The sequence below is a fragment of the Porites lutea genome, chromosome 2 (genome assembly GCF_958299795.1).
Source record: "Porites lutea chromosome 2, jaPorLute2.1, whole genome shotgun sequence".
NCBI lineage: Eukaryota > Metazoa > Cnidaria > Anthozoa > Scleractinia > Poritidae > Porites > Porites lutea.
The window spans coordinates 54,470,706-54,494,608 of NC_133202.1; the positions used below are offsets into that span (position 1 = coordinate 54,470,706).

At 39.1% G+C, this 23,903-nt stretch overlaps 1 protein-coding gene across 1 annotated transcript; it reads left to right on the top strand.

The window, feature by feature from the left end:
- The first annotated feature begins 7,618 nt into the window (after positions 1-7,618).
- On the top strand, positions 7,619-11,931 carry LOC140926430 (uncharacterized). The gene is made up of 4 exons (XM_073376171.1): positions 7,619-7,806; positions 8,943-9,281; positions 10,213-10,312; positions 11,493-11,931. Exons 1-4 carry the CDS (start codon positions 7,653-7,655, stop codon positions 11,929-11,931), a joined length of 1,032 nt encoding a protein of 343 aa, XP_073232272.1. The 5' UTR covers positions 7,619-7,652.
- The last annotated feature ends 11,972 nt before the right edge of the window (positions 11,932-23,903 follow it).

Genomic DNA, 23,903 nt, shown 5'->3' on the forward strand with positions numbered 1-23,903 from the left:
GTACTAGTGTGAACACACCCTTTTTTTAAAGTAGTCACCCAAGAATTCGGTTACGGAGCCTGAGCTAGGGTCGAACCCACACCGTTTTTATAGTTCTGGAACAATCCACTGCCTTTTTTTATATTCGCTGCTGAGTAGCGTCTGACAGAGCTAGCTAGGTACACAGGGGACATGTCGGCTACTGAAGGTGAACACAACACCATTTTGTGCCAGTTCCAAGGCACTGGTTCCCGGCAACCAAGTGTTTACAGCCCCCAAATTCCCATACATAAAGCGATAGAAAAAACACAACTCTCGTTGCCAATTGTGCGAACTGTTAAACTCCCAAAATAGCTTTGTCAAACACAGGCAGCAAAGATATATCACGCCAATAACCGTTTATTAAGAAAATAGAAAATACTCAAGTAACACCGTGGGCCCATAGCTTAAGGGGGCATTACGGTTGGTTTTTTGGGGATGTGATATTGATTTGGGAAGGAAATAAATTAGGGTACAAAAGGTTACACATGAACGATAAACCAGTTAGTCCGCTTATGGGATCAGAGGCACCTTGTTGTAGTGTTGGACTATCTGGTAATATAATTGTCTACTAATTATTCGCTTCAAATTTTAATTTTTAACAACCCCCAAAACCAATGATTTTCCTATTTTCCCAAAATTTTAAACATCTCCCCTCCTAAATTTCATAAGACATCCGGAAAATCATCCAAAAATTCACAAATAATTATTGAATTGAGGACTGTAACTTAACTGAGTCATTTTTGGATTGAATGAAATGTTGGCTAGAGTTTAAGAGAAAGGGTGGAAATCAACGAAAAATAATTATTTTAACCGTATTGCCCCCTTAAGGAGGCCTACGAAATGAAATAAAGGCAAATTTACACGTAAAACGAAAAAAGTAATTCAAGGCAATGTGCTCGATAGTAATCGGGTGTATTTGACTCATCTTGCCAATTTCGAGGCTGCTTAAGACGTGAAATGACTATTACACACCAAAACGAGGCTCTGCCTCGAAGAACACCGAAGAACGTCCCAAACGGGAGGTAAACGAGCTTCCAGCTTGTATATAGGCGTACTTTTCAACATCAGACTTCCATCGGCCCCCGTGTGAGCAGACCGGTGCGGGTAGGAGCTCTGCAGAGACTTTACTCCAGTGGCCTATCTCCCAATGAGTGGGTAGGGGGGCTCAAAAAACAGGATCTTTTGTTAGTTTTTTTAAAGCTATTGATCATGAATTCCTCCTCACGTTCATATCGCGAAGCATGTGTGGGGGATTTCCGTGGCTACATTTAAACACAGAAACGTAAAGTGAAATGCAATGAAATTTAGACGTCCTTTTTTAAGTCAAGTGTAGATAGTGTAGGCTGTAACATAGAGTCAGAATTCAACCCAGTGGCGGATCCAGGGGAGGCCCCTCCCCCCCCCCCCCCCATTTTTGGACCAAACAACTGAGGCCCGAAGGGCCGAAAAAAGGTTTTTTTGGTGAAACCGCCCTCTTCTCTTATCTCAGGGTCTGGATGACTGCCCCTCACCCCCACACATCCCCTTATCTGAAGGTTTGGATCCGCCACTGCATCCGAAACACAAGAACTTCATATAAAGTCAAAGGTCACATCATAGTCCGTCCGTCGTCATTAAAAATTATGTTTAACTTCCTCATTGGTTCGTTCTAGTTATATGTTTTAGTGTATGATCTGAGTATGAGCTATTCTTAGCATCAGAGAGCTTAATTATAATGTATTTGTGTCATTCGTGCATAAGAATTACATTTTCATTTGGTGGGCATAGTCTTGAAACCGAAATTTAGATTCATCGTCCGCTTTGACAAAAGTCCACGTTAAATTTTAACTGCCGAATAAAAGATGCAGTGGAACCAATCTTTTAACTACGTGAGTGAATGAAGTAAATAACAAGCTCGTGAGAGCCGCTGCGTAGACCTGTTAACAATTGTAAACAAAAGCACATTAGCATTGCATATCGGATTAGACTTGAGTCATCACCGTTTGGGAAGTTACCATCATGAAAGCCATTTTCTTTTTTCTCCTTTGTCTTCTCATCAACTACGGTACTAGCAGTCTTATCTACACATCCATCTACTGGACCCCAGAAAATCCTTTGTAAGTAACCTCGCTGGTTTTGTTTTGTCTATAACTAACATAGACGACGATTAATTAACGCGGAAGCAATTTATGCTTTCAAGCGATGGTTCAGCGATCTTTGGATACAGCTCTTCGCGGCTTGAAAACATTTTTCCCGTCATCTTCTGAATTATTTTAGACAAAGCAAAATTGTTTTAGATTAATGGATATTGTTGGATATAATCGAAAACTGAATTTGTTGTCGAAGCTAGAGTGAAAAGGTTGTGAATTTTATCTCTGGAAACACTAAATTCACCCCAACCACAAAGAAAGCTAATATATGAACTTAATAATATTATTGTAGTTCCTAGGTTGAAACAACTAAAATCTTGCTTTGGGTAAATGTGAATGGAATTATTGCAGTTCTACAGCTGTAGTATATCGTTACTTACATGAAATCTTAGAAGAGTTTGACATTCCTTGTAGGTCAACTCAAGAATCGAACTTGGAAGTTAATTATTCATGAATGTTTTTCGTAAGGTCTATGTACATGAAAAATTATGTAATCACAATGATTAATTTTATTCAGGTCATCTGGTTGGATGTAAAAAAATTGGGGACATTATGCATAATTCCAGGTTACATTCTAAATTAATAAAATTGTATTTACTGTATGTGGTAAATTACTGTATTTGTCACAGTGCAAACAGGCGGTACTATAACCAGGGCCACTTAGACAAAGTTGACCGGAAAATAACAATATATCGAACAAAGTTGGTTGTGAGCCAATCAGCAGCTCATAAAAAGAAAAAAACATAAGTTACTCAAAGCACAAAATTTAAAAAACATTGATAGCAAATGTTTTTCAAGAATGCAAACACCAGACAGTGTTTTTTATTCAAAACTTTACATAATTATAACACCCAGGAGACATTTGTTTGACACAAGTTGTAATACTTGTCTTTTACTAACAAAATAATTATGTCTTCGCTACCATTACTGCACTTTGCAATAACATTGCAGCTTCAAGTCAAAAATATAAGCAATGTTTACAGTTTTAGCCTCCATCACTAACTCTAATGGAGTCCTCTCAGGAAACACCGACTTTCTTCAGCGGATTCAAAAGGTCATATCTGTAGGTTGTAATTGTTTAATTTTGATCTATCTTGTTTAGGAAACAAAGGAAATTGAGAATCAACCTAGGTTAAATCAAATTTAACATGAAATCAAATATTTTGATCTCTTAACATATATAACAAATTTTTATGGAAACTGCTGCTAATATGCAGATATTTTGTGATGTGCATTTGTGGTCCTCCAAAGAATTTACTCTGAGTGCAAAAAAAAAAAAATTCCGGTAAAATAATAAAGCTATAAACAGGTTTTGCCTTAAAAGCCTGCAAGAGCAAAAAAACGTTATGATTTACATTATTTAACAGAAGCTGAAACAGACTAGAGCTGGTCCTGTCCCGACTACATCTGGTCCTGTTAGCAAAGATTCAGTTCTTATAGAAACGAATGCCAACAGATTACCTTAGGTGTACATGTATTTCCTTGCACTTAATACAATCTTGGTTTGAAATGCCTACATCTTATACATGACACTTTCCTGAGATTATTGTTGAAAGGACACTTTATGGTTTCCAAAAATATATGAGCTAAAGAATCAGGGCCAGGGTTTTCTCCCATTTACTGTGAGTGTGACGGTGCCTTCTTGTATAGGAAACGAAAGGAAAATAGAATCATATGTTCAAATATTTAAGTGAATAAGTGCACACAATTCCAGCAGCAGGAGAAAGCCATAACATTCATACCTGCCAACCTCCGGAGATCTAAAATCTGGAGACTCTCTATTTTGCACTACAGGCCCCCCCCTCCACCCCCGAATGTCAACAGCACCAACCCCCCCCCCCCGCCCCTGTGCCGACACATTGCCTTAGGACATTATATGACATCTTACATGAAGTACATGGAATCAAAATGCACTTTCATCATTGTAATGACGAACTAATCTTTGTCATTGACTAAACATGTGCAAAAATGTCCCAGAAACTGTACAATGAATACAAAAAGTTCGAATTTTGTGAAAAAATGGACTAAATTTCAAACTATAGCATGCAGAAATGCTCAAAAGTCCATTTTATCTGGGAGATTTAGGAGAGTCCACAATAGGGGTTCTCAAATCCCGCTTTCCCGCCTTTTTTTCTTCTTAATCCCGCCATCACGCCCTATTTTATGCCCGAATCCCGATCCCGCCCCATTTTTTTACGAGATTTTTTACTTAATTATTGAAATTATAGTTATATAAGACTTACCTTCGAACAATTGTCAGTTTTGATGATCATTTTTTCGTCCGCGCATCGGTACACTTTCTATTTTTAATTAAAAGTCCTGTATTTTTGGAGTTAGGTAGATTGATGTCTCACGATGATTCAACTGCTTTGCTGCTAGTTTCCGGCGATGAAGCCAATTCTGTCAATTGTTTACGTGGAGTGTAGGACATGGAAAATGTATATAAACACACTGGTTGAAAAGACTGAGAAAATGGTTTTTTTATGAAAACATAAGCCTGCTATTTAATCAAATAGCACGACCAAATGCGGACAAAAGTGGCAATAATCAACTTTCGCAAGCTAGCGAGACCATTTTAGACGCCGACCGTAGCGCGGGGCACAAAGTCCATTGATATTCCAGGTTATAATAGATCTAATACAGGAATAACGAGGTCGTTGAAAAAAATTAATAATGGATAGCAGTTGGACTGCGAGCAGTCTCCTATTTTTCTTTGCAAATTTACTGCACGAGAAACCCAAGCACGCGAGCCTCGATAAACGTCTGGTCCTAATCCCTTTTTGTAAAGTAAAGTCGTGCTTTGCAATCGCGCTGGTTGAGATAAGAGCTAGACCGATTTTAAGAGAAAAGGCGGACTGCAAGCAGTTTAGATAGCAGTAAACTCAGGTCGACTCACCTGACTGTTTCTTTTAAGACTTTCAAGGTCTTCACATGCCTTGAAACAGGGGCTGTAAATTTTTCTTCCCGAAGAAATGCATTCCCTCTGGCGCCTTTTTCGTAATAGAGAGCCACACAATTTATGATGTCTACCACATCGTCGTCATTGTGCACTTCCATCAGTTCTGTTGTGGCCATTCCGTGGTCAGACTTACTTAACAAATGCTCAGTCCAAAGGACCGTCCAAGTCCGACAGGTCCGTTCAGGCAAAAGCAGAAGAGGTCAAATCTGTCAACAAAACAAGAATCAGGGTAGACTGCAAAACAGTCGGTTTTTTTCTGATGATATCAGTAAAGAAATCGGTAAAGGGTGGCGTATTTTTAGCGTCTATCCGCAGTCTCGCTCTCTGTTTTCAGACTTGTTTGACTGCTTGCGCGTACTTAATTACGCAAAAATAAGGACTGTTTTGCAGTCTAGAATCAGTGCAGATCAATGCACGTGACTTCTAACCTCAGTGATTTGATTCCTCTTTCCGAGTGACAAAAACGACAAAAATAGTAAAACCGGAAAAGACGAACAATATACGAAAGTGATAATGGGAAAAATTTGACAGGCTTCACTTCTTTGACACTCATAGCTTGACTACAAAGGCGGTATACACATTAAAGATCCATTTTTTTCAGTCAACACTGATAAATTTTCAGTCAAGACAAAACTAAATTCCCGCATCCCGCTATTTTTCCCTTACGATTCCCGCATCCCATCCCCATAAAAATAGGAAATCCCGCTCCCGCTGGTTATTAAAATTCCCGCATCCCGCTCCTGTTTTCAGCTCGCATCCCGCGTATCACCACGAAAAATAGCCAAATCCAGCATCCCGCCAAACCTATTGTGGACCCTCATTTAGTGCTCTAACTGGGAGACCGGGAGATTTGATGAAAAACTTGGAGGCTCCTGGGAAAACCAGGAGAGTTGGCAGGTATGTTACAGGAGAATATTTTCAAAGAGGCTACACGTCTGAATAAAAAACAGTCACAGGCTATCAAACTCTAGACGGAGAATTCTGTGTAGTAAATGGAGAATTCTCCGATCTCTGATGCCTAATTAACACTCTGAGGGCACTAAGAAAAATACCATAATGTACTTTAAATTGGTGTTTAAGCTACTAAGCTGCATGTGAAGCCTGACTTGTGCATTACTATAATTTTTTTTTGCACAATCTGCAAACTTGTGCAATGGTAGATTTCCAAAAATACCATTGTAATCTATAAAGCACTTCCTAAATGATAATTTAAGGAATATTAAGGTATTTTCTATGGTGGCCTTTTGATGTACAGCTGTAGGCTCTAGATCCTTTACAACTTATTAACTGAGAGTGAGGTTATTACAGGGAAATCTCAGACCAAGACCTTGATGTATTGCCCAAGCGATAGCGAGGTCAATTGCATCTAGCCTGAGGTCTGAGATTTTCCTGTGATATGACTGAACGGACAAGGTTATTAAGTTATTAATGATTATGGCCATTTAAGCATTATAAACACTGTAAGTAATTTTCAACATACATTAGCTGTGTTTGCAAGAGATCATTTGAAATGAAGCTGGCTATGCATTTGAAACCACATAGTTTCTTTGAAAATTATGAGACAATTTTGGACCTTAGCCTGCGATCATGCAGTTAAAACTAATAACTGATGGTCAGTGGATAACTGTAATGAAAAGCACGTCACGTCAATGAGTTGTACACTTGAGCCTGCGATACCGTACCGTATTGCAGATTATTAGTAATACATCTACATGTTAACAGAAAACTGATTTTTCACTTCAATCTTTCCATAGATTCAGAGACAAGAGCCAAAGTTGTAGCACAGGGTACATGACTCTCAAAGTCCGACTGCAATCTAAAGTCTTCTTCATATGTCCAAACACAGCCACTGTGTTACAAAAAACTTTAACAGCACCTCTATCTGCAACCATGTACGAAAACCTTTGGATTGCTTATGACAGAAGTGTGTTTGACCAATGTAATACAACATTAAGCAATACTAGCAAACTTTTATTCAGTTGCAATGATCCAACAGCACTGAAATATTTTCCTGTGGTATTTGCCGAATTTACAGCAGACCAAAATTCGCTGAAGTTTAAAGATGGAAAGAAGTATTATTTTATTTGTAAGTGATAGAAAGTCAATTTTACAGGACCGAGTGACCCAAATTATGGGCTGAAGTTTGGAGGGGAGAAGAAGTGTTATTTTAGTGGTAAGTGATGAAGAGTTGCAGTTACCTTAAAGTTTCCACAGTGGTGACTCCCTGAGAGTTAAACGAACCAAGTTCTGTTTCTCTATATCACATAAAAAATTAATGCATGATCAGTGATGTTGAGTTTTATGTACTCATCATGTAAAATTTTGATGCCCAGTCCAACATCATTTGAGCCCCAGTCCAAACACCAATGATTTTACTGTAGTATTTGTGTGAAAATACTTATTATTAATTACTTCTTGGCCTCTTTTCCTATAAGATTGCTCTCTTGACTAACTTACTAACTAGGCTTTATTACGCTACATGTATATTATATAACAGGATATTCTTCAAAATCATCTCCATGTGAAATCAACAATTGTTTTGTATGTTTCCTTATTGTTTATCTATTGTAGGGACATCGGATGGCACACAGACACACCTCAATGACCCTGTTGGAGGTCACTGCAATGACACAAAAAACGGAATATTTATGAAAATTGAAGTCTATGTCTGCAAAAAAAGTAATCTAACTTATACAGGTAATGTTCAATTACACAGTGTAATTAAAAGAAGTGCTGAAGTGCAGTGTACACATACTGTACACGTACATGCCATGTTAACTACATGTAAAAAGCTTTGAAGAAAAAACTTCAAGGTGAAGTTGATGCCCTGGGCAGTAACTGCTTTTGAAGCTAGTTGAGCTGTTTTGTGGTCACAGTCTCACTGTAGGCTGCCAAAACGTCCCATAATGCCATTTAAAGTTTGTGCACTTTGCAGCCTTTTGTTACCTATTTAAAATATCGGCCTCTGAAGTTTGGGCATGTGTAGAAAGCAAAATTTTGGAAGAGTTTTTGTGTTTAAAAGTGACACAGCAGTCTCGTCTTTTACCTTTTACTTTCTCTCCTTCCCTTTTCTTTCCGCTTCTTTGCCCATTTTCTTGTTATTTGCTGGGCATTTACTAGGCTTTCTCATTCTGTTGGAACACTTCTATGGAAAAGCTTTTAGGATCATAGGATTTGGCGGAAGGAAGTACAGGTAGGTTATGGAACAAGATTTTTGTAAGAATTTTTGGGTCAACTTTTAATGGTGTTTGACCTTATCTGCGGTCTTCTTGATTGAATTGTTCTCATTCTGGCATGGTCTGAAGGATCTCTTCCTCCTGCACAAATAAGGAGACAAAGTTTTCCTCGATTGTTAAGACTGATGGTATAACAAGTGGTACAACCCTCGTTGGTCTGCACGGACGGTTACATGCGGTTGAGGGGCGAATGGGCTAAGAAGGTTGTCCGGAGGTTTATGAGTTTTTTTTTCCGATGTTAGTAATCTATCTTATTGAGAGTCAAGTAAAGGGACCAAAAAAAGGCAGGGACCAACTCTAGGTGTCTGTTTTATTGAGGTGTCCATCTTATAGAAGTGTCCGTTAACCCTTTGAGCCCTAAGATCCAAATACAAATTCTCCAGACTGATCTCCATACATTTTTTCAAGAATAGTTGAGAGAATTTGGTCTAAGATCAAAGTGTTCTCCCTTTGGTAATCAATTAAGTAATTCTCATAACCAGTACTCTTGATGATCTGCTGATGTTGTTAGGAGAAAATTGATGTTGGTCACTATTGGGACTCAAAGGGTTAAGAGAGAGTCGACTGTAAATAAATTCTTTAAAACAATTTTTCCAGATGAAGACTGTCCAGAAGAAGAAGTGGGTGTCCTGAAATGTCGTGATAATCCAACTCCAACAACAGCCCTTCCTACAACAGTTCTGCCAACAACAACAACTTCATCATCATCATCATCGTCATCATTCATGTCATCAACAATAACACCAACCAGCATCACTACTCAGGCACCTTGTACACAAGCTGCACACACATCTACAGCCAGTACAGTGGAAGCTGGCAGCGTAAGCGAACAAACCTCAGTCACAGAGTCAAAGCAATCAACACCCACGGAGCCTGTCAAATGTCTGTTGCCGCCCAGGAATAATGCGCAAGTTGGTGATAACCACATGGAGAGAGGTATGAAAGTGAACAAGTGTAGTAATGGTAGTTTGTTTGATTCTAATTTTCGCAGACTTTCTTTCTTTTTTTGTAAATAAGGATCCCAGTCGCCATGCGGTTTTTTGAGATTATTTCTGTACAGTGGTATTATTGAAAATTACAAGCTTGAAATCCACAACGAAAAACAATTCTAGCACACATGTACAGGCTCCTACAACAAGACTAACTAAAAAAATGCTCCGAAAAAGTGTTATATTATAACACTTTTTCGGAATATTTTATTAAATATTATTTTATTATGTTCATTGTCTGAATAAATTATCAGTTCGGTTCCTTGCATCTGCTAACATTGAAGGCAATTGTCAAAACATTGCTGTAAAAAATCAAATAACAACAGGTATAAATTAATGTGACTAACAGTTTCCTGGTTGGTTAGCAAAGCATTTTTCTTTTGAAGCCCTAGTACAAGTTACTCTTTTCAATGTTTAAAAGCCTCGTGCATCAACAACCAAAATTTCAGCTTTGTACATGCATGTGAACTGCATAATTCTTCATAACAAAATTATTTTCATAAGCAAGCCACATAATTAATTTTCTTCTAAAACGTTGGTCGGTTCCTCTGAAGTTTCAGGATATGAGCAGGAAGTTTTACATAATTATATCTTGGATATTTTTTCTGACAAGCAGGCAACATGCCTCAAATGGCTTCTTGCTATCTTTTAAGGTTTAATGTAGTAATTCGGCTACTTTGTACATGTATTTCGTCGTCGCCAGGTGTTTAAAAGTGTTCTCCTTCTTCTTCTTCTTCTTCTTGAGCGTTGTTATGAAAATAAGCCTGGGGAATCTAGCTAATCGCAAACAGCCATTTTGTTGAATGAATAATATCAGGGATGATAACACCCACAGGTTTTACAGTTAATGACTATTCATAATTGTTTTCCACCAACAGAGATGGAAAAATGGAGGACCGTCGCAATTGTTTTCCTGGCTCTCCTGCTTATATGTATCCTGGTGATTATAGCTTTAAGCGCCTTATACTGCTTCTACAAGTAGGTTCTTCTTTCACCTCGTTTCTAAACTACATTCAAATATGTCATGTATCATGATCAAATGACCGGAGCGGATGTTAGCAGCGTGATATAAAACCGTATAGATTTGAGGACGAGAACCACTGTGAGGACTAGATTTACCTTTTTTTTTTTTCGCGTTTTTTCTCAAAACATTTAGACACTCCGAAAAACTTCATTGTACATGTACTTTTTTCAGCAGAAAAGTTAGCGCGGTTATTTTTAATGCAGGAGTTTAAGCCCTTTCCCGATCGCAAAGTGATAAAACTTCTAACATTAATTTGATAACTGTGTCCGTTACTACGACTGAAAACATTCTCGTTAAAACCTGGCGTAATTGAATGACTATGACTATCACATTTTACCGTCTAAATAACGCTGTGATTGAGAAAATCTCGTGCTCGTAGTCGTCCTCGTCTTAGAATCTAAAGGTCTCTAGTGGGTGACCCATTCATAGCAAAGTTGGTCTGCGGACAGTCCTTTTTCACTCGGTGAAGTCAAGGATTGGCAGGACTGAAGAAAGCGAACGAAACTACTCGAGAAGGAAAATGGAGAGAAGCGAGAGAAAAAACGCTTTCTTTCTTTTCTCGCTCTTTCACCCATTCTCTTGCACATATCATACGCAGGGTTCGTACAGAGTCTTGAATTCTTGAAAAATTCTTGAATTCGCTCAGCAATTTTCCCGAAGTGGAGATAAAGTCTGGAAAAATTGTAAGAAGTCTGAGTGTTTTCTTTTTTTTTTCAAAGCTGCAACAAGTGCTTTATAAGTGAATTATTTTTCGTTTTGGTTAAACCTTATTCCATCCCGCCCGGGCGTTGCAGCGCTAATCATTAAAAAAAAAGAAAATTAAAAAAAAAGGAAATAACTGTTTTCGAAAAAAGTCTGGAAAAAGTTCTTGAATTTCAGATCCAATAATCTGTACGAACCCTGCTTGCGTCTTGAGAGACTGCTGGCAGTCTACGGCAAAACTGCGTGTAGAGTTACTTTTTATGATTAAAAGTAAATTATCCACTTGCTTAACGTATGCGAGATTTGACGTGTGCCTGCGGGATTTTTCTACAGAAAAAAGGAGAAAAAAGTGAGACACGAAAGTTTTAAAAAAGATCCTGCCTCAAGATAAGTATCAGTTGGAGGCGTGAGCAACCGTGGTTTTATGCCCAGTTTAATTTTTAACAATGCTGGCGACAATGGCAGAACCACACCCACTCCGAACGGTTTCCCTTCGTTCTACGGAGTGCCCAGTGAAATATCTTCAACCGGCAGCATGGAGGTGGAAAAGGTGAAAAAGGCTGTTGAAGACGTCTGTATTGTTTTTGAGAACGAGGACGTACATTATGATAATAATGGAAAAGTGAATATGTATAAAATGCCGAATGAGGGTGGTACGGAGGTAGACGGAAGAACGCCTTCCCAAGACGGTAGTGTTGTTTTTGAAAGCAAGGAAGGACATTATGATAATATTGGAAAAATGAATACCAACGATGTACCAGAGGTGGACGGAAGAAAACCTACCCAAGGCGGAAATGTTGTTTTTGGAAAAAAGGAAGTACATTTTGCTAAAAATGGACAAATTAATGATGGACTCGCCTTTGATGTCTAGATTTGTACTGTAAACTGTTCACGCCCCCCCCCCTCTTTTCTTGCATTTTTCTCTGAGCTAAAAGAAACGCGAAAGAACTGGACGCTGGTGTCAAAACAGGACGCGAGGGGTGGAGTACGTAAAGCGTTCGCATGCGCGCACGCGCTCCTCGACGTCATCTGATCGCGCCACGTGATTGCGCCCATTTCGCTTCATTTCTGGGTTTTAGTGTTTGGGTTGAAAAAAGAGAGAGAGAGACTGTGAACAGGCTACATAAATGTACAGCAACTGAAAATAACTGTAAATTGCACAATTTTGTAGATATGTTTACCAAATATTTTTGATAAAAAAAATTCTCAACAAGGAACTGTAGAAGACAGTTTACTGTTAGTAATGCTCAATCACACTAGTAAAGCAAGGTTTTCAAGACAGGTCAGGGTAGCTGATAAAGTCTTGCTGACCAGTTGCGTGACGAGTCAGAGACTGCTGAGTGGGAGACCTCCGTAGTAGAGGTGGGTGACGCCCTCTTCACCAGGCTTTATAAGTGTACGTATTTAATCGAATAAGCTATTGTCTCAAATGCGGCGCTTATTCGAGTAAATGAGGTATTCTTAAAGTGTAAGGAAGATGAATATTCTAGTAATAGAGGGAGATTGAGAAGCGTAGACACTGTTACAAATTCGTTTAGCTACCTTAGTTATCAGGGGCAGTAGGCCAAGGAATTCAAAAGATTACGTTTCAAGCCTGGAGCAAATGAGAAGGACCTAGCAAGGGAATCATCAAGATCGAACTTCGCGTGCATAGGACGAACCTAAGCTTAATAGCAAAAGCAAGAGATCTCTCTCATTAGCGTTAGGTTTTATCTCATGTGAATTTTGATGTTTGACCAGGGCCCTAAAAATCCAGCGTATAATTTTCACGTTTTTTGCTTGGAATCCTCTTCATCCTAAACCATTCTTGAGCCCTTAAATTTTACTACCACCACTTCAGTGTTTTTCTGTGTTACTAAACCAATCTTCTAAGGTTTCGTCGAACTTGAAAGTTTATTATGTACGTTGTAAAATAATAACTCAAATTTTTTGGATACACAGCCCCTCTAAATTGGTCATGAAAGCCCCAATTTTTTTCTCGCACCCCAGCGATCGCTGTCCTACTGTCTCCCCCCCCCCCCCTCCAACCCTACTACAAAGTTACTCACACAGTCTTTTAATAGAAGTCTGTGATTTTTGTTATCACCGGGGCCCAGCCGAAGGCTGGCACCGGTCTTAAAATGCAAACGGTTTCTGTCTTTTTTTCAACGTTACATTGTTAGGGATATATCGCTGACTGAGATATATCTCTGGCTCACTGAAATCTTATCCGCCATTTTGAAAAGCCGTAGTTACTAAAACAAGGAATTACCTACAATGACCTACAATGACCTACAATGATCTACAATGACCTACAATGATCTACAATGATCTACAGTGACCTACAATGACCTACAATGATCTACAATGACCTACAATGACCGAACGTGTAATCCCTGTAATGAGCTAAAATGAAGATTTTAGAAAAAGACAGAAAAAAAAAAAGGTCAGGGGACATGTGTGCGTAAACGTAACGTGTTTAGTCTACTGCATGACAGCCCATTTAACGATGACAGCATCTCTGATTGTTACGCTTGGAGATAAATTTACGGTGTAATAATATATGTATGATGATACTGTGACTTTTGTCCAAACCATCCCTTGCAACCGTTCGCATTAGTTTTATTTTGTCTTGTCTTTTTTTTAAACAAATTGAACAAACACAGTCACCCCAACAGTCGATCCGGGGGGATCTTCAAGGGACGTAAGGGTAGAGATGAACAAAGGAGGCCTTCAAATTCTGACCCTGTTCAAAAGAAAAATTGTTCATTTTTTTAAGTACCCTGGCCTGTATAAGACATCATAAGACCCTTTAAATGGCTTTCGGTCCAACAGGATGCTCTGTTTGTAACGCTATATAGTAAAATCAGGAGCCTATCAAATGGAGCCTCCATCTCCCATACAAGCCCTTGGAGTCAACCCTTTCCCGAGTAGATTTATAATTAGAACGGTTCCCAGGGGAGACTTCGCGCGCCGACGGTAGGAAGAGCCAATCACAACAACGAAATGACACTGCTATTGTACTTCATCGAACAGCAGGAAATTCGGTGTTGACAGGCCAAACACAATCATAAGCTAGTGAAACGTGACTTTAGCGTTTTCATCCCTCAGAGATTTTCTTTCTTTTCTTTCTAGTGGGTAGACTATACTGTGGAGAGTTTTACACTCTGACAATGTTTATCTTCATTTTGGTTGCTTGTCTCACAGTTGCGGGCCATGAAGCTGGTCTGTTACATGCATAATGATTAACTACTACCTGCAGTCTGTAGTTCTGATAGGATTCGTTTTCTTTAGCCAATTTTTTTGAGCTATAAGGTTCTTATTTCGGCTAAATGACTCAATATTAATCAAATTTCTAGTTTTTCAAGGCTTTTTTTCCGAAATGCGTTTATCTGAATAAATACTTGTAGTCCTTGTGGTTGTTTTGTCCGTCAGCTAGTGTGATGGTTCCCTGCTATGTTTTGTAACGCCGGGCCCAGCCATTGTTTTCTCGCAAAAAAGTGATCCACGGCTGCGAATTCGGAGGAAAGAATTAAGCTTAAACTTTTGCATTAACTGCTGAAAATTGTCCTGTTAGTCATAATTCTTTTGGCGAAGATACAATCCATTTTGCTTTTCTTGAGATAAGTGGGTCTTTGGACTGGAGCGCGATGTCACAAATTCCTCCGTTAGCAAATTATTCACGGTCGAGCAACTGTTGTCTTCTGTTCAACTTTTCAAGTGCCAGTTTTATCAGGCAACTCTCGTGGCGATACAAGTCAGTTGTAAAGGAAGACTGCAATTTCTCAAATTTCGGAACTGAAGCATTCCTCGTTAGTTGCTACTTAGGTCATCGCTTTTGCATGCGGTGCTCAACTGGCGAAATCCACTCCACGGTGATGACAAAAATCAAATGATTCTGGCACTTTTTCGGCGCTGATCATCGAAAAGTTCCAAATCGTCCACAGAACGCTTAATCATCGACTCTTTTCAAGGTGCATGCTTAAATGTGGGATGTAAAGCGGCAAAAAAAACAAAAAACAAAACAAAAACACTTGCAAAGATAACCTTTCCGTGACCCTCAGTTCGCTGCCTTTGTCCCATCGCTTCATGATCAGTCTCAGTCGGGTAATTCATTAACTTTTATTTCATGATGCCCAGATCCCAGCAGCTGTAAAATTGTAAAAATGGACGTATAGTAAAAAAGGAAAACGGTCGAAGGACGGGCTAATGAGTTCGACTTCATCCAACTTCATTTTTTTCACGGTGACATACGAGACTCACCGAAATATGACACTTTTCGCGGGAAACAAGCCGTTCTATTTATAAATCTACTCGGGAAAGGGTTGACTCAAGAAATTAATGGAGATGGAGGCTCCATTTGATGGGCTCCTGGTAAAATCCATATCCTGCTCAGCGGCCCATACCCATCTAGGCCAAATAAGGGAGTGCCTGGATGACTTCCGTCAATACAGGGTATAATAGTGCTATGCCAGTAAAAACGCGATTGCAATAATCTATTTTCAAGTTTCTCAAGTTACCTGAGATCAGGCACAATTTTTGTTTTGCCTTTTCAAAATGTGCTTGGCAATTTAATACTATGAGCCTAGTGTCACACCCAAGCGTGACACATGGCAAACATCAGTGTCTGTCATTTTGTAGCTCATTGTAGGACTTTAACTTTAACTCATTTTAGCTCATAGTAGCTCATTGTAGCTCGTAGTAGCTCATCGTAGATCACTGTAAGTCATTGTAGGTCATTGTAGAGTATTCCTTGTTTTAGTAACTACGACACACGTTCCCTGGTCTTTTTTTTTGTCTTTTTCTAAAATCTTCATTTTAGCTCATTACAGGGGTTACACGTTCGGTCATAGTAGCTCATTGTAGGTCATTGTAGATCATTGTAGGTCATTGTAGGTCATTGTAGATCATTGTAGGTCATTGTAGGTCATTGTAGGTCATTCCTTGTTTTAGTAACTACGTTTGAAAAGCACGAGGCGTGGAGGACAGTCAAGAGAAAAATTATAGCTTTTTGGGGAACGACACGTTCCCCAACCTTTACGATGCACTAGTTTATGAGCGAAAGTTTAAGAGTGAATATTTGGAGAGACAAATTTTCGAGCGATCACTTAAGAGTTAATCACTTATCAAAGCTATCTACATTGAGTGAACCTTCCATCGTGAAATTTATCGAGAATCAAAGCGAACACTTATCAAAGCTACCTTTATATCATCTTAAAAAAACGTGCTACAAGGCGATGTAGACGTGCTCGTGAACCGAGCAGAATTCCTCTGCTATTTCTTAGAGGTCTCAACAAGAAGATTAGCATGTTGAAGAAATTTGTCTTCAAAAAGATTTCAACGATTGACATACCGAAGTCTTCAAAGCTCCATCGCTATGTTAATAAGGTGAGAAAACTTTATCATGCACGATATAAATGTAATAACAAATGCGATCCAAAGATAATTAACTTAAATAAAATGGCCATACCCAAGAAAGCTTATTTGTTGTCTTTCTTTAGCAGACATTATAAGAGGATAATGAAAAAATGTAAAGCACGTCAATATTTATCATTGTTTTCTTGCAATTGTGTGAGTCATATGACCAATTATTTGATTTCAAACTAAGTAAAGATGTTGAGAAGAATGCCAGGACCTACTCAATACAACACTGATCATCATGAAGTAATAATTAGACCTTTTATGCAAAATCACAGCTCAACAATGCAGTTGATCTCTCCTATTTCCTCTGAGAATTTGATGCAGTCAAGATTAGGTGAACTTGGTTTACAATCAATAGATGTTGACAGTGCAGGTGATTGTTTCTTTAAATCTGCATCACATCAATTATATGGCAATAGCAACCATCATATGCATATACCTACTGCTACGGTTCAATTTATGAGAGACAACCCAGAGAGATATATTGACAGCAATAAAGAAAATTCATGGCTAAGATATCTGAATAATATGTGTATTCAAGGTACATGGGCTGATGCACTTATCATTCAAGCAGTTGCAGATGCATTAAATGTTACTATACAAATAGTAGAATCTAATCAAGGCCAGTTTGCACCACTTACTACTGTTTACCCAGTTCAGGAAAGAAATACTTCCTCTACAATTACTATGGGTCATATTGATGAATGCCACTATGTATCAACCACTGCCTTACAATCAAATGCCTCCATTTCAATGTGCAGTGATACTCAGTCATCAATAAATAAGCATTTTATTATGTCCATATATGCAGTTTGTTTCTCTGTCATCAAATCATGCACTTACTGGGATTCTACAGGCTACACTACAGGCTCTCCATGAACATGCATGTTTGTTCTATGAGAAGTGTAATGCAGACCGTGTGGGCAAAATTGTGATAATTCTGTAACAAACTTCTTTGCAAACTTTGTCATTACCATTCAACCCAAAACTGTCAGTGATTTTTGCTCTTTCACTCAGACTTAAAAACAAATAAAAACCTTATACAGATCATACTTATTGACATCACAGTGTAAAAACAGTACTATAACACAGACCGTTATAACAACATCCTCGTTTCTCATGCATTTTGTTGCTTTTCTTCTGCATAAGTTAATTCAGACTAAGTATTAGCCTCCACAAAGGAGGGGGGAGGGGTGCGAGAGGTAAACTATGTGTCCCACTGGGCCCCGGTAAGTTCCACGTAGTGGTTCTAGTTTCAATTCATTTCACGTATTATGAGTTGGGAAAGGAAAGTAAGATCATTTGGCGTGTGATATGATGTAACAAAAGAGCTCTTGGATGTAAAGTTTACATTTGCAGCTTTATTTTTAACGCGTCCAATATTTTTTAGATTAATGTGTATCAAACTATATCTTTCGTTTGCCTGACGCACTCGAAAGTCCTCGCATTTTGTCCCCGATGAAACGTTTTATTGATTTTTGATCAGTTAGTTTTTTTTTTCATATAATTATTTTTTGTGTTTGTAGCTTGCGCTGTTGCTATGTTTCGCATTTTGATCGAAGTCGAACATTTTTGTTGACCTGCTACCGACTGATTGCAAGTCTGTGCCTTCAATTTAACAGTTTTGGGATAAGAGATGTACATCTTAGAGAGTTCGGTTTTTTCTTTGTAAGAAGAATGTAGTTAAGATTTGATCAGCTCTACCGTGGCGAATGATTGTTTTAGAGTTGAAGCGTTTAATGTATCCTTTATTTTTCTATTTCATTTTATTTTAAACATGATCTTTGTGAGATGCTACGGAACATAAGATATATTTTCCATGAAAGGATTCGCAACCGAGTGGGTTCATGAATCTTAGAACAGAGCTACTTACAAAGGAGTTATTAATAGAATAATTTTATAACGTATTATTAGAAATTTATCACCGCATGCCAAGTGACTTTAAAACAAGACAATTGTACATCTTGTAAAATAAGTAGAAGTAAAAACACTTCAATTAAAAGTGATTCAATCTGCACATACCCAAAAGTGATGTTACATGGGAGACAATCTCGCAACAATGTTGCAACGCTGTGTTGCGCTAAAAATCGTTGTTGCGACGTCACCTTTACGGTAACTTTGTTGGAGCCTCTTCTTTCGGAGCCGGTGGGTCTTTCCTCGAACCAAATTTCATTTCTTTGCAAATGACTCGAGATCTCAAGTAAAAGGTTGTTAACCTTTAAAGGAGTTACTACTTCGTGGTTCTTTTAAGTTGAAATTTTTAGCCTTTTATTTCTTGTGTTGTTAGGGTGAAGTCTCGGTCAAAAAACTCAACCTCGTCCTAAACTAGCGGATACCTTCCGGTTACATGGGGACATGTCGCTTCTTAGCATTGGAAGCAAAGTAATACACGTTTTCGCCCTCTTTCGATGGTTCCTCTCGAAGTTTTCATCGCCTTCAAATTCATGAGTAAACTGCGAGGAATCTCTTTATACTGAAGGGGAATGCACGCGCGCTCTAGCGTTCGTCGGGCGTGTAAATTTTCATTTTGCGCGTTCCGCTCGACGAACTAAAAGAGATGTTACACGAGACAATTCGCAACGACGATTTTTAGTGCAACAGAGTGCTACAACATATACATACTTTATTTAAGGTATCATAAGAAGTTTAAGAGGTTGACCCTATGTAAATAAACTTCCAAAAATAAAGATTAAAAATATATGCTTTTGAATAAAATCTAAAATCTAAGATGGATAAAAACCTAAGAAATACGCATGTACGATGCTTGGAATGCATGTACAATGTTGGAACAGTGTTGTACCTATTCAAAACAATGTCACCACAATTTGTTGCGCTAAAAATCGTCGTTGTGAATCGTCTCGGATAACACCACCTTGAAGTTTCACTTCAGTTTCAATGGGCGGAGCTGTTACATGAGTATTATCACCTTTTTTTACACAAACCCTAACCTTAACCCTAACCCACCACCACCAAGTCGTTCGTTGTTGCGTTTCTTTATTATGTTTTTAAAGTTTTGTTCCACAGTAGCGTTTAGCAGCCGATTTTTTGAAAACCAACCTAACGAAATTTGCAGTCATTTCGGCAGTGAAAAGAACCTGAAAAGGCGTCAAAAGGCAGGTTTCTTAGGCCCGAGAACTCACGGCTCCAAAAACAGTAACGAAGGAAAAGGAAAGAACTAAAACAAAGAGCGAGGTAAAGGAAAGGAGGAGAAGAGAAAAAGCAATTAGGAAAAACTGTTTGAATACAGAGGTCCACGCAACGCGTAAATATAACTGACTAGTTCCTCTTGCCGGATCTCTAATTAAAGAGATGTTGTAGCCAGAGGTCACTTAAAGTGTAAAATAAAACAAAACTGAATGCACTACGGCAAAGGGCTGATTTATTATCGGCCAATATTTCGGCTAACAAAATTAGCCTTCCTCAGGGCCAGAGCTATACAGGGAGAAAAGATCTTTTAACGGCTCCTAAAATTTGAATTTAAAATTCACGTAAGTGGTTAATAATTGACTACAATTATTAATACTAGATAGAATAATATACTGGTAAATGATTATACAAGAAAAATAGAAATAGAAACAGTTCAATGTTCATTCCTTCGGTTCAGACCGTCTGGTGACAGGGTTTTGCCTCTATCTATGAGGTACGCTTCTGTTACCTTACGGCCTGACATGCTGAGGGTGGGTTGAAGCGAAGCGATAATCTACCCGTCCGTGAAAATTTGGTAATCTTGTGACCGTACACAGGCGACTGCCCCTCCGCACCACAGGCCAGCCAATGTTCTAGCTAATTTGGGAGCCCAGGAACAACCTGTTATATCACTCATATTTCCTCATATTGCACATAAATGTTGTGATCACTTGACAGCTGTCAAAACAGGGTATCCACTGACCAGTATCACTTGACCGTATCGCGGGCTCAGGTATCAACCCATCGAGGTTGAGTATTTTTTTTGATGTTATCCCGCTGACAAGTTACTAGTTTTCAAATGATCGCTTGCTCAATGTGACAAGGGGAGAAATAATTGGATTATAAACGAGTAAGGATGCTACAGTCTAACCTCGCTTTACGACACCCGGCCGCTAAATAAGGACACCCGTACCCCATTAATGCGGACAACGAACACTTTTTTCTGTCCCAATCAACAGACTCTCATAGAAAATCAGCTGTGTTCTGTAATAGACCTTTTCTTTTCTGAAGGTAGAAAAAACCTTCAGTTGAGAGCAGTTGAGAGCATATGTCGATAACCCCAGCATTACCATACACCAGTACGATGATTTGTACGTGGGCGTCCATTTCAGACTATTTTGTCATCAAAAGAGTTATGTAAAGAAAGCAAAGTTTTAATTAAGCAATATATAGACGAGCGATTTCTTGGTGTTTTTGTTCTTGAAAATGGCGGACGCACTGCCCTCTTGCCCAAATGAAACTATATATATATTTTTGCTTTCATCTCCTTTTTTTCTAAACCCGATTGGCCCAAGTTTTTGGCAAAGTTGACTTTCGGAAATCTTCTTTTGCTAAACTCTTATGCTCTGTCAAGTATAGCTGGTTTTCTTCTTCATGTGTCCAGAATGTCTCGAGGGCACTGGTTGACAAGTTTACAGTGAAATTTTCCGGCACCAATCTCCAACACACCGTTGGCTACGGCATTTACGAAACCTTTGAGGACCTTCTCCTTCCAGTTATTGACCGCAATAAGATGCTGCTGAAGGGAATCCAAAGCGAAAAAACTTTGTAAAATTTGCTTTAACGCGGGTGATAAAGAGACTACAGAGCCGTGGACACTGAAAAGGCTCTGAACGCCCTCTTGCTAGGGAAATTTGAATTGGCCCGTTTTCACAATCACTGATGCTCAGATGAAAAACATTCCGCTTAACGCCCTGATCGTGGTCCTGACAAACCCCGGCAAAACCCAATACCTCATGAACCAGCTGCAAGGATGTTTTCGGGGCACGTTTGACTACGCGGTTGTAATATGCCCAACCTTTTTCCACAACAAAACCAGCGACGGATTTGTGGATAACGATTCGCGAATTTTTGTCATTTTCTCCCCGCAAGAGAAGGTCGAAATCTGGCTTAAACTTAGCAGCTATTTTTTTTTTTCAGAGAACAAACACGCTTATTGTTTTGGACGATTGCGCTGCCTCAAAGGAAGTAAAAGGCAGCACAGGTCAGCTGGTTTCTCTCGGCTTTTCAGACCGACATGCAGGCATCAGCGTTTGAATTCTGACACAGCAGATCACCGGCATTTCAAAAACTTTCCGTGAAAACGTGGCCACCATTGTTCTGTTTTACACCCCTTCGGCCAAAACCATGAAAGCCATCTTTTGAAGACTACACCTGCAAGCTCTCCCCCGAAGAGTACAAGATGACTGAGCTTCGAAATCAAAGTTTTCAGTTAATGCTGATACGGTATTTCTGAACAGGATGCTCTCAACGATGTCATGCAAATGCTGGAGGCAGCTGTGGAGGTCACTCCAGACAGCTTGAAAGCCTAAGATTTTCCTGTTTTACTCCCTGCCAACAACGTTCCTGATCAAAGGATAAAGCTGGCTGTACTTGCTTCCACGGGAAATCCAAAAAAAGGGCTTGGCGCGCTAACTTTTCCCCGCACAGGTGAAACGCCTCTAGGAAAAAGATGTGAAGAAGGCCAATGTGGGCAGCAATACCTCCGAAACGTTGATGAAAGCTTTTTATGCTTGCCAGCAAGGCAGTCGGCATGGTCGTCAAAGTGGATGACGTGTATGCTTTGCAAAAGGAGCTGCAAGAAGATTTTGTGATTAAATCGGCGTTGTTCAATCGCGTGGCACGTGAAAAAAAAAAAAAAAAGAAACAAAAACCACCAGCAGCCGCTGCTGAGGAGAAAAAGGAGACGGAGAACCGCAGCGGCGGAGTCAACGGCTATTTGCTTCTTGGCATTGGAGGCTTGGCTGTCTCCGCTCTAGGCGTTTATATAAATCAGCTGAGAGGCGATTATGGCGAACCCCGGCTCCCAGCGAAACTGAGGCTCTTGAGCCGGAGCCAAAGCCAAAGCCAAGCCGCAATCTCCGCTTAATATATACTGATGTCCGACAACAAACTTGGTGTAGTCGTATTCAGAGTAAATCAGAGCCAAGTTTGTTGCAGAGAAGCCATTTGTGGATGTTACTAGACTGTAATGAGTGCACGTCTGTGCTAGCATATGTTATGTGAGTGTCATCTACATACATCCTAGGTGGCCAGAACGATAAACAGTTCTGCCAATCGTTTATATAGATCAAGAATAGAATATCAATGGGAAAAGGATTAATCCTTGTCGTACTCCTATAATTGTTGTAGTTACTCAGTCCTCCTATTTCCAATTTTATCGCATATTTTTTTATCTTGAATACATGTCAGCGATGAAACGATAAAACTTGCCAGCTATTTTGTTGTCAAGCAGTTTAAGTAAAAGGCCATTACGCCATATCGAATCAAACGGTTTTTGAAAATGATCAAAACGTAACGGCAATATAATTTTCGTTTGTTGGCTTCGTCACCTGATTTGGATATTGTGCTAATTAAGCCGGAGGACCAAGCATTTTGACAGTTTCCAGTTTTTCGTATAAAGTTAAAAAATTTTGTAAAAAAATGGGGCTAGAACAGCTAGAGAATATTTTAGATGTGAGAGAGAAACTAGTGTACTCCCTTCCTCTTTGAAATCCCCGAAATGTCGGTCGAAGGGAGATCATCACACGCTACAAACAGGGCCCTTTTGTTTCCGTGATTCTCTTGCTCCCCGGTATCACGATCTGAAGCGCGCGCGCTTTCCATTTTATTGAGTTAACCACTCCTTTCCCTCTGCGATGACCTTCAGCTTTCTCTGTCACACACCTTCCATTGTTTTTATCGGAGTAGAATGTAACCGGAAACTCCAAATGTAAGTCACGCCACTCTCTATTTAAAGCGCGAAACGCAAATGAAAACCCTTCAAGCGAGACAACAACAGCAACAACAATATTTATTTACATCATATTTACATAGAGGGTATTGCATAAAAGAAAAGAAAAATAAAGTAATATAGCCATGATAAAAAAAGGATAATAGAACGTAGTAAATACAACAATGAAATTACAAAATAATAATAATAATAATAAAATCAATAATAATTTTTTTCAAAATCTTGACTCTTGTTTCCTTTTCTTGAAAGATTCGGAAACAAAATAACCTAATTTTTACAAACATAAGGGTCGACCGCTCAAGTCGACCTCTCGCGACTTCGTGTTCGCTCGGCCGCCTCGCGGCCTAAAAAGCTCGCTCCGCTCGCTATTTATAAAAAAAACTCGTCAAGGCGACTTGTAGCAAGTGAAGGTCGAGTTGCGTAATTTTAAACTAGTCAATTGATTTTTGTTTTATATTTTAGAGTGGAAATTTCCGGTTTCACTAGTCTAGATCAAAATCTTCAACCAATTGATCAGTTTCCTG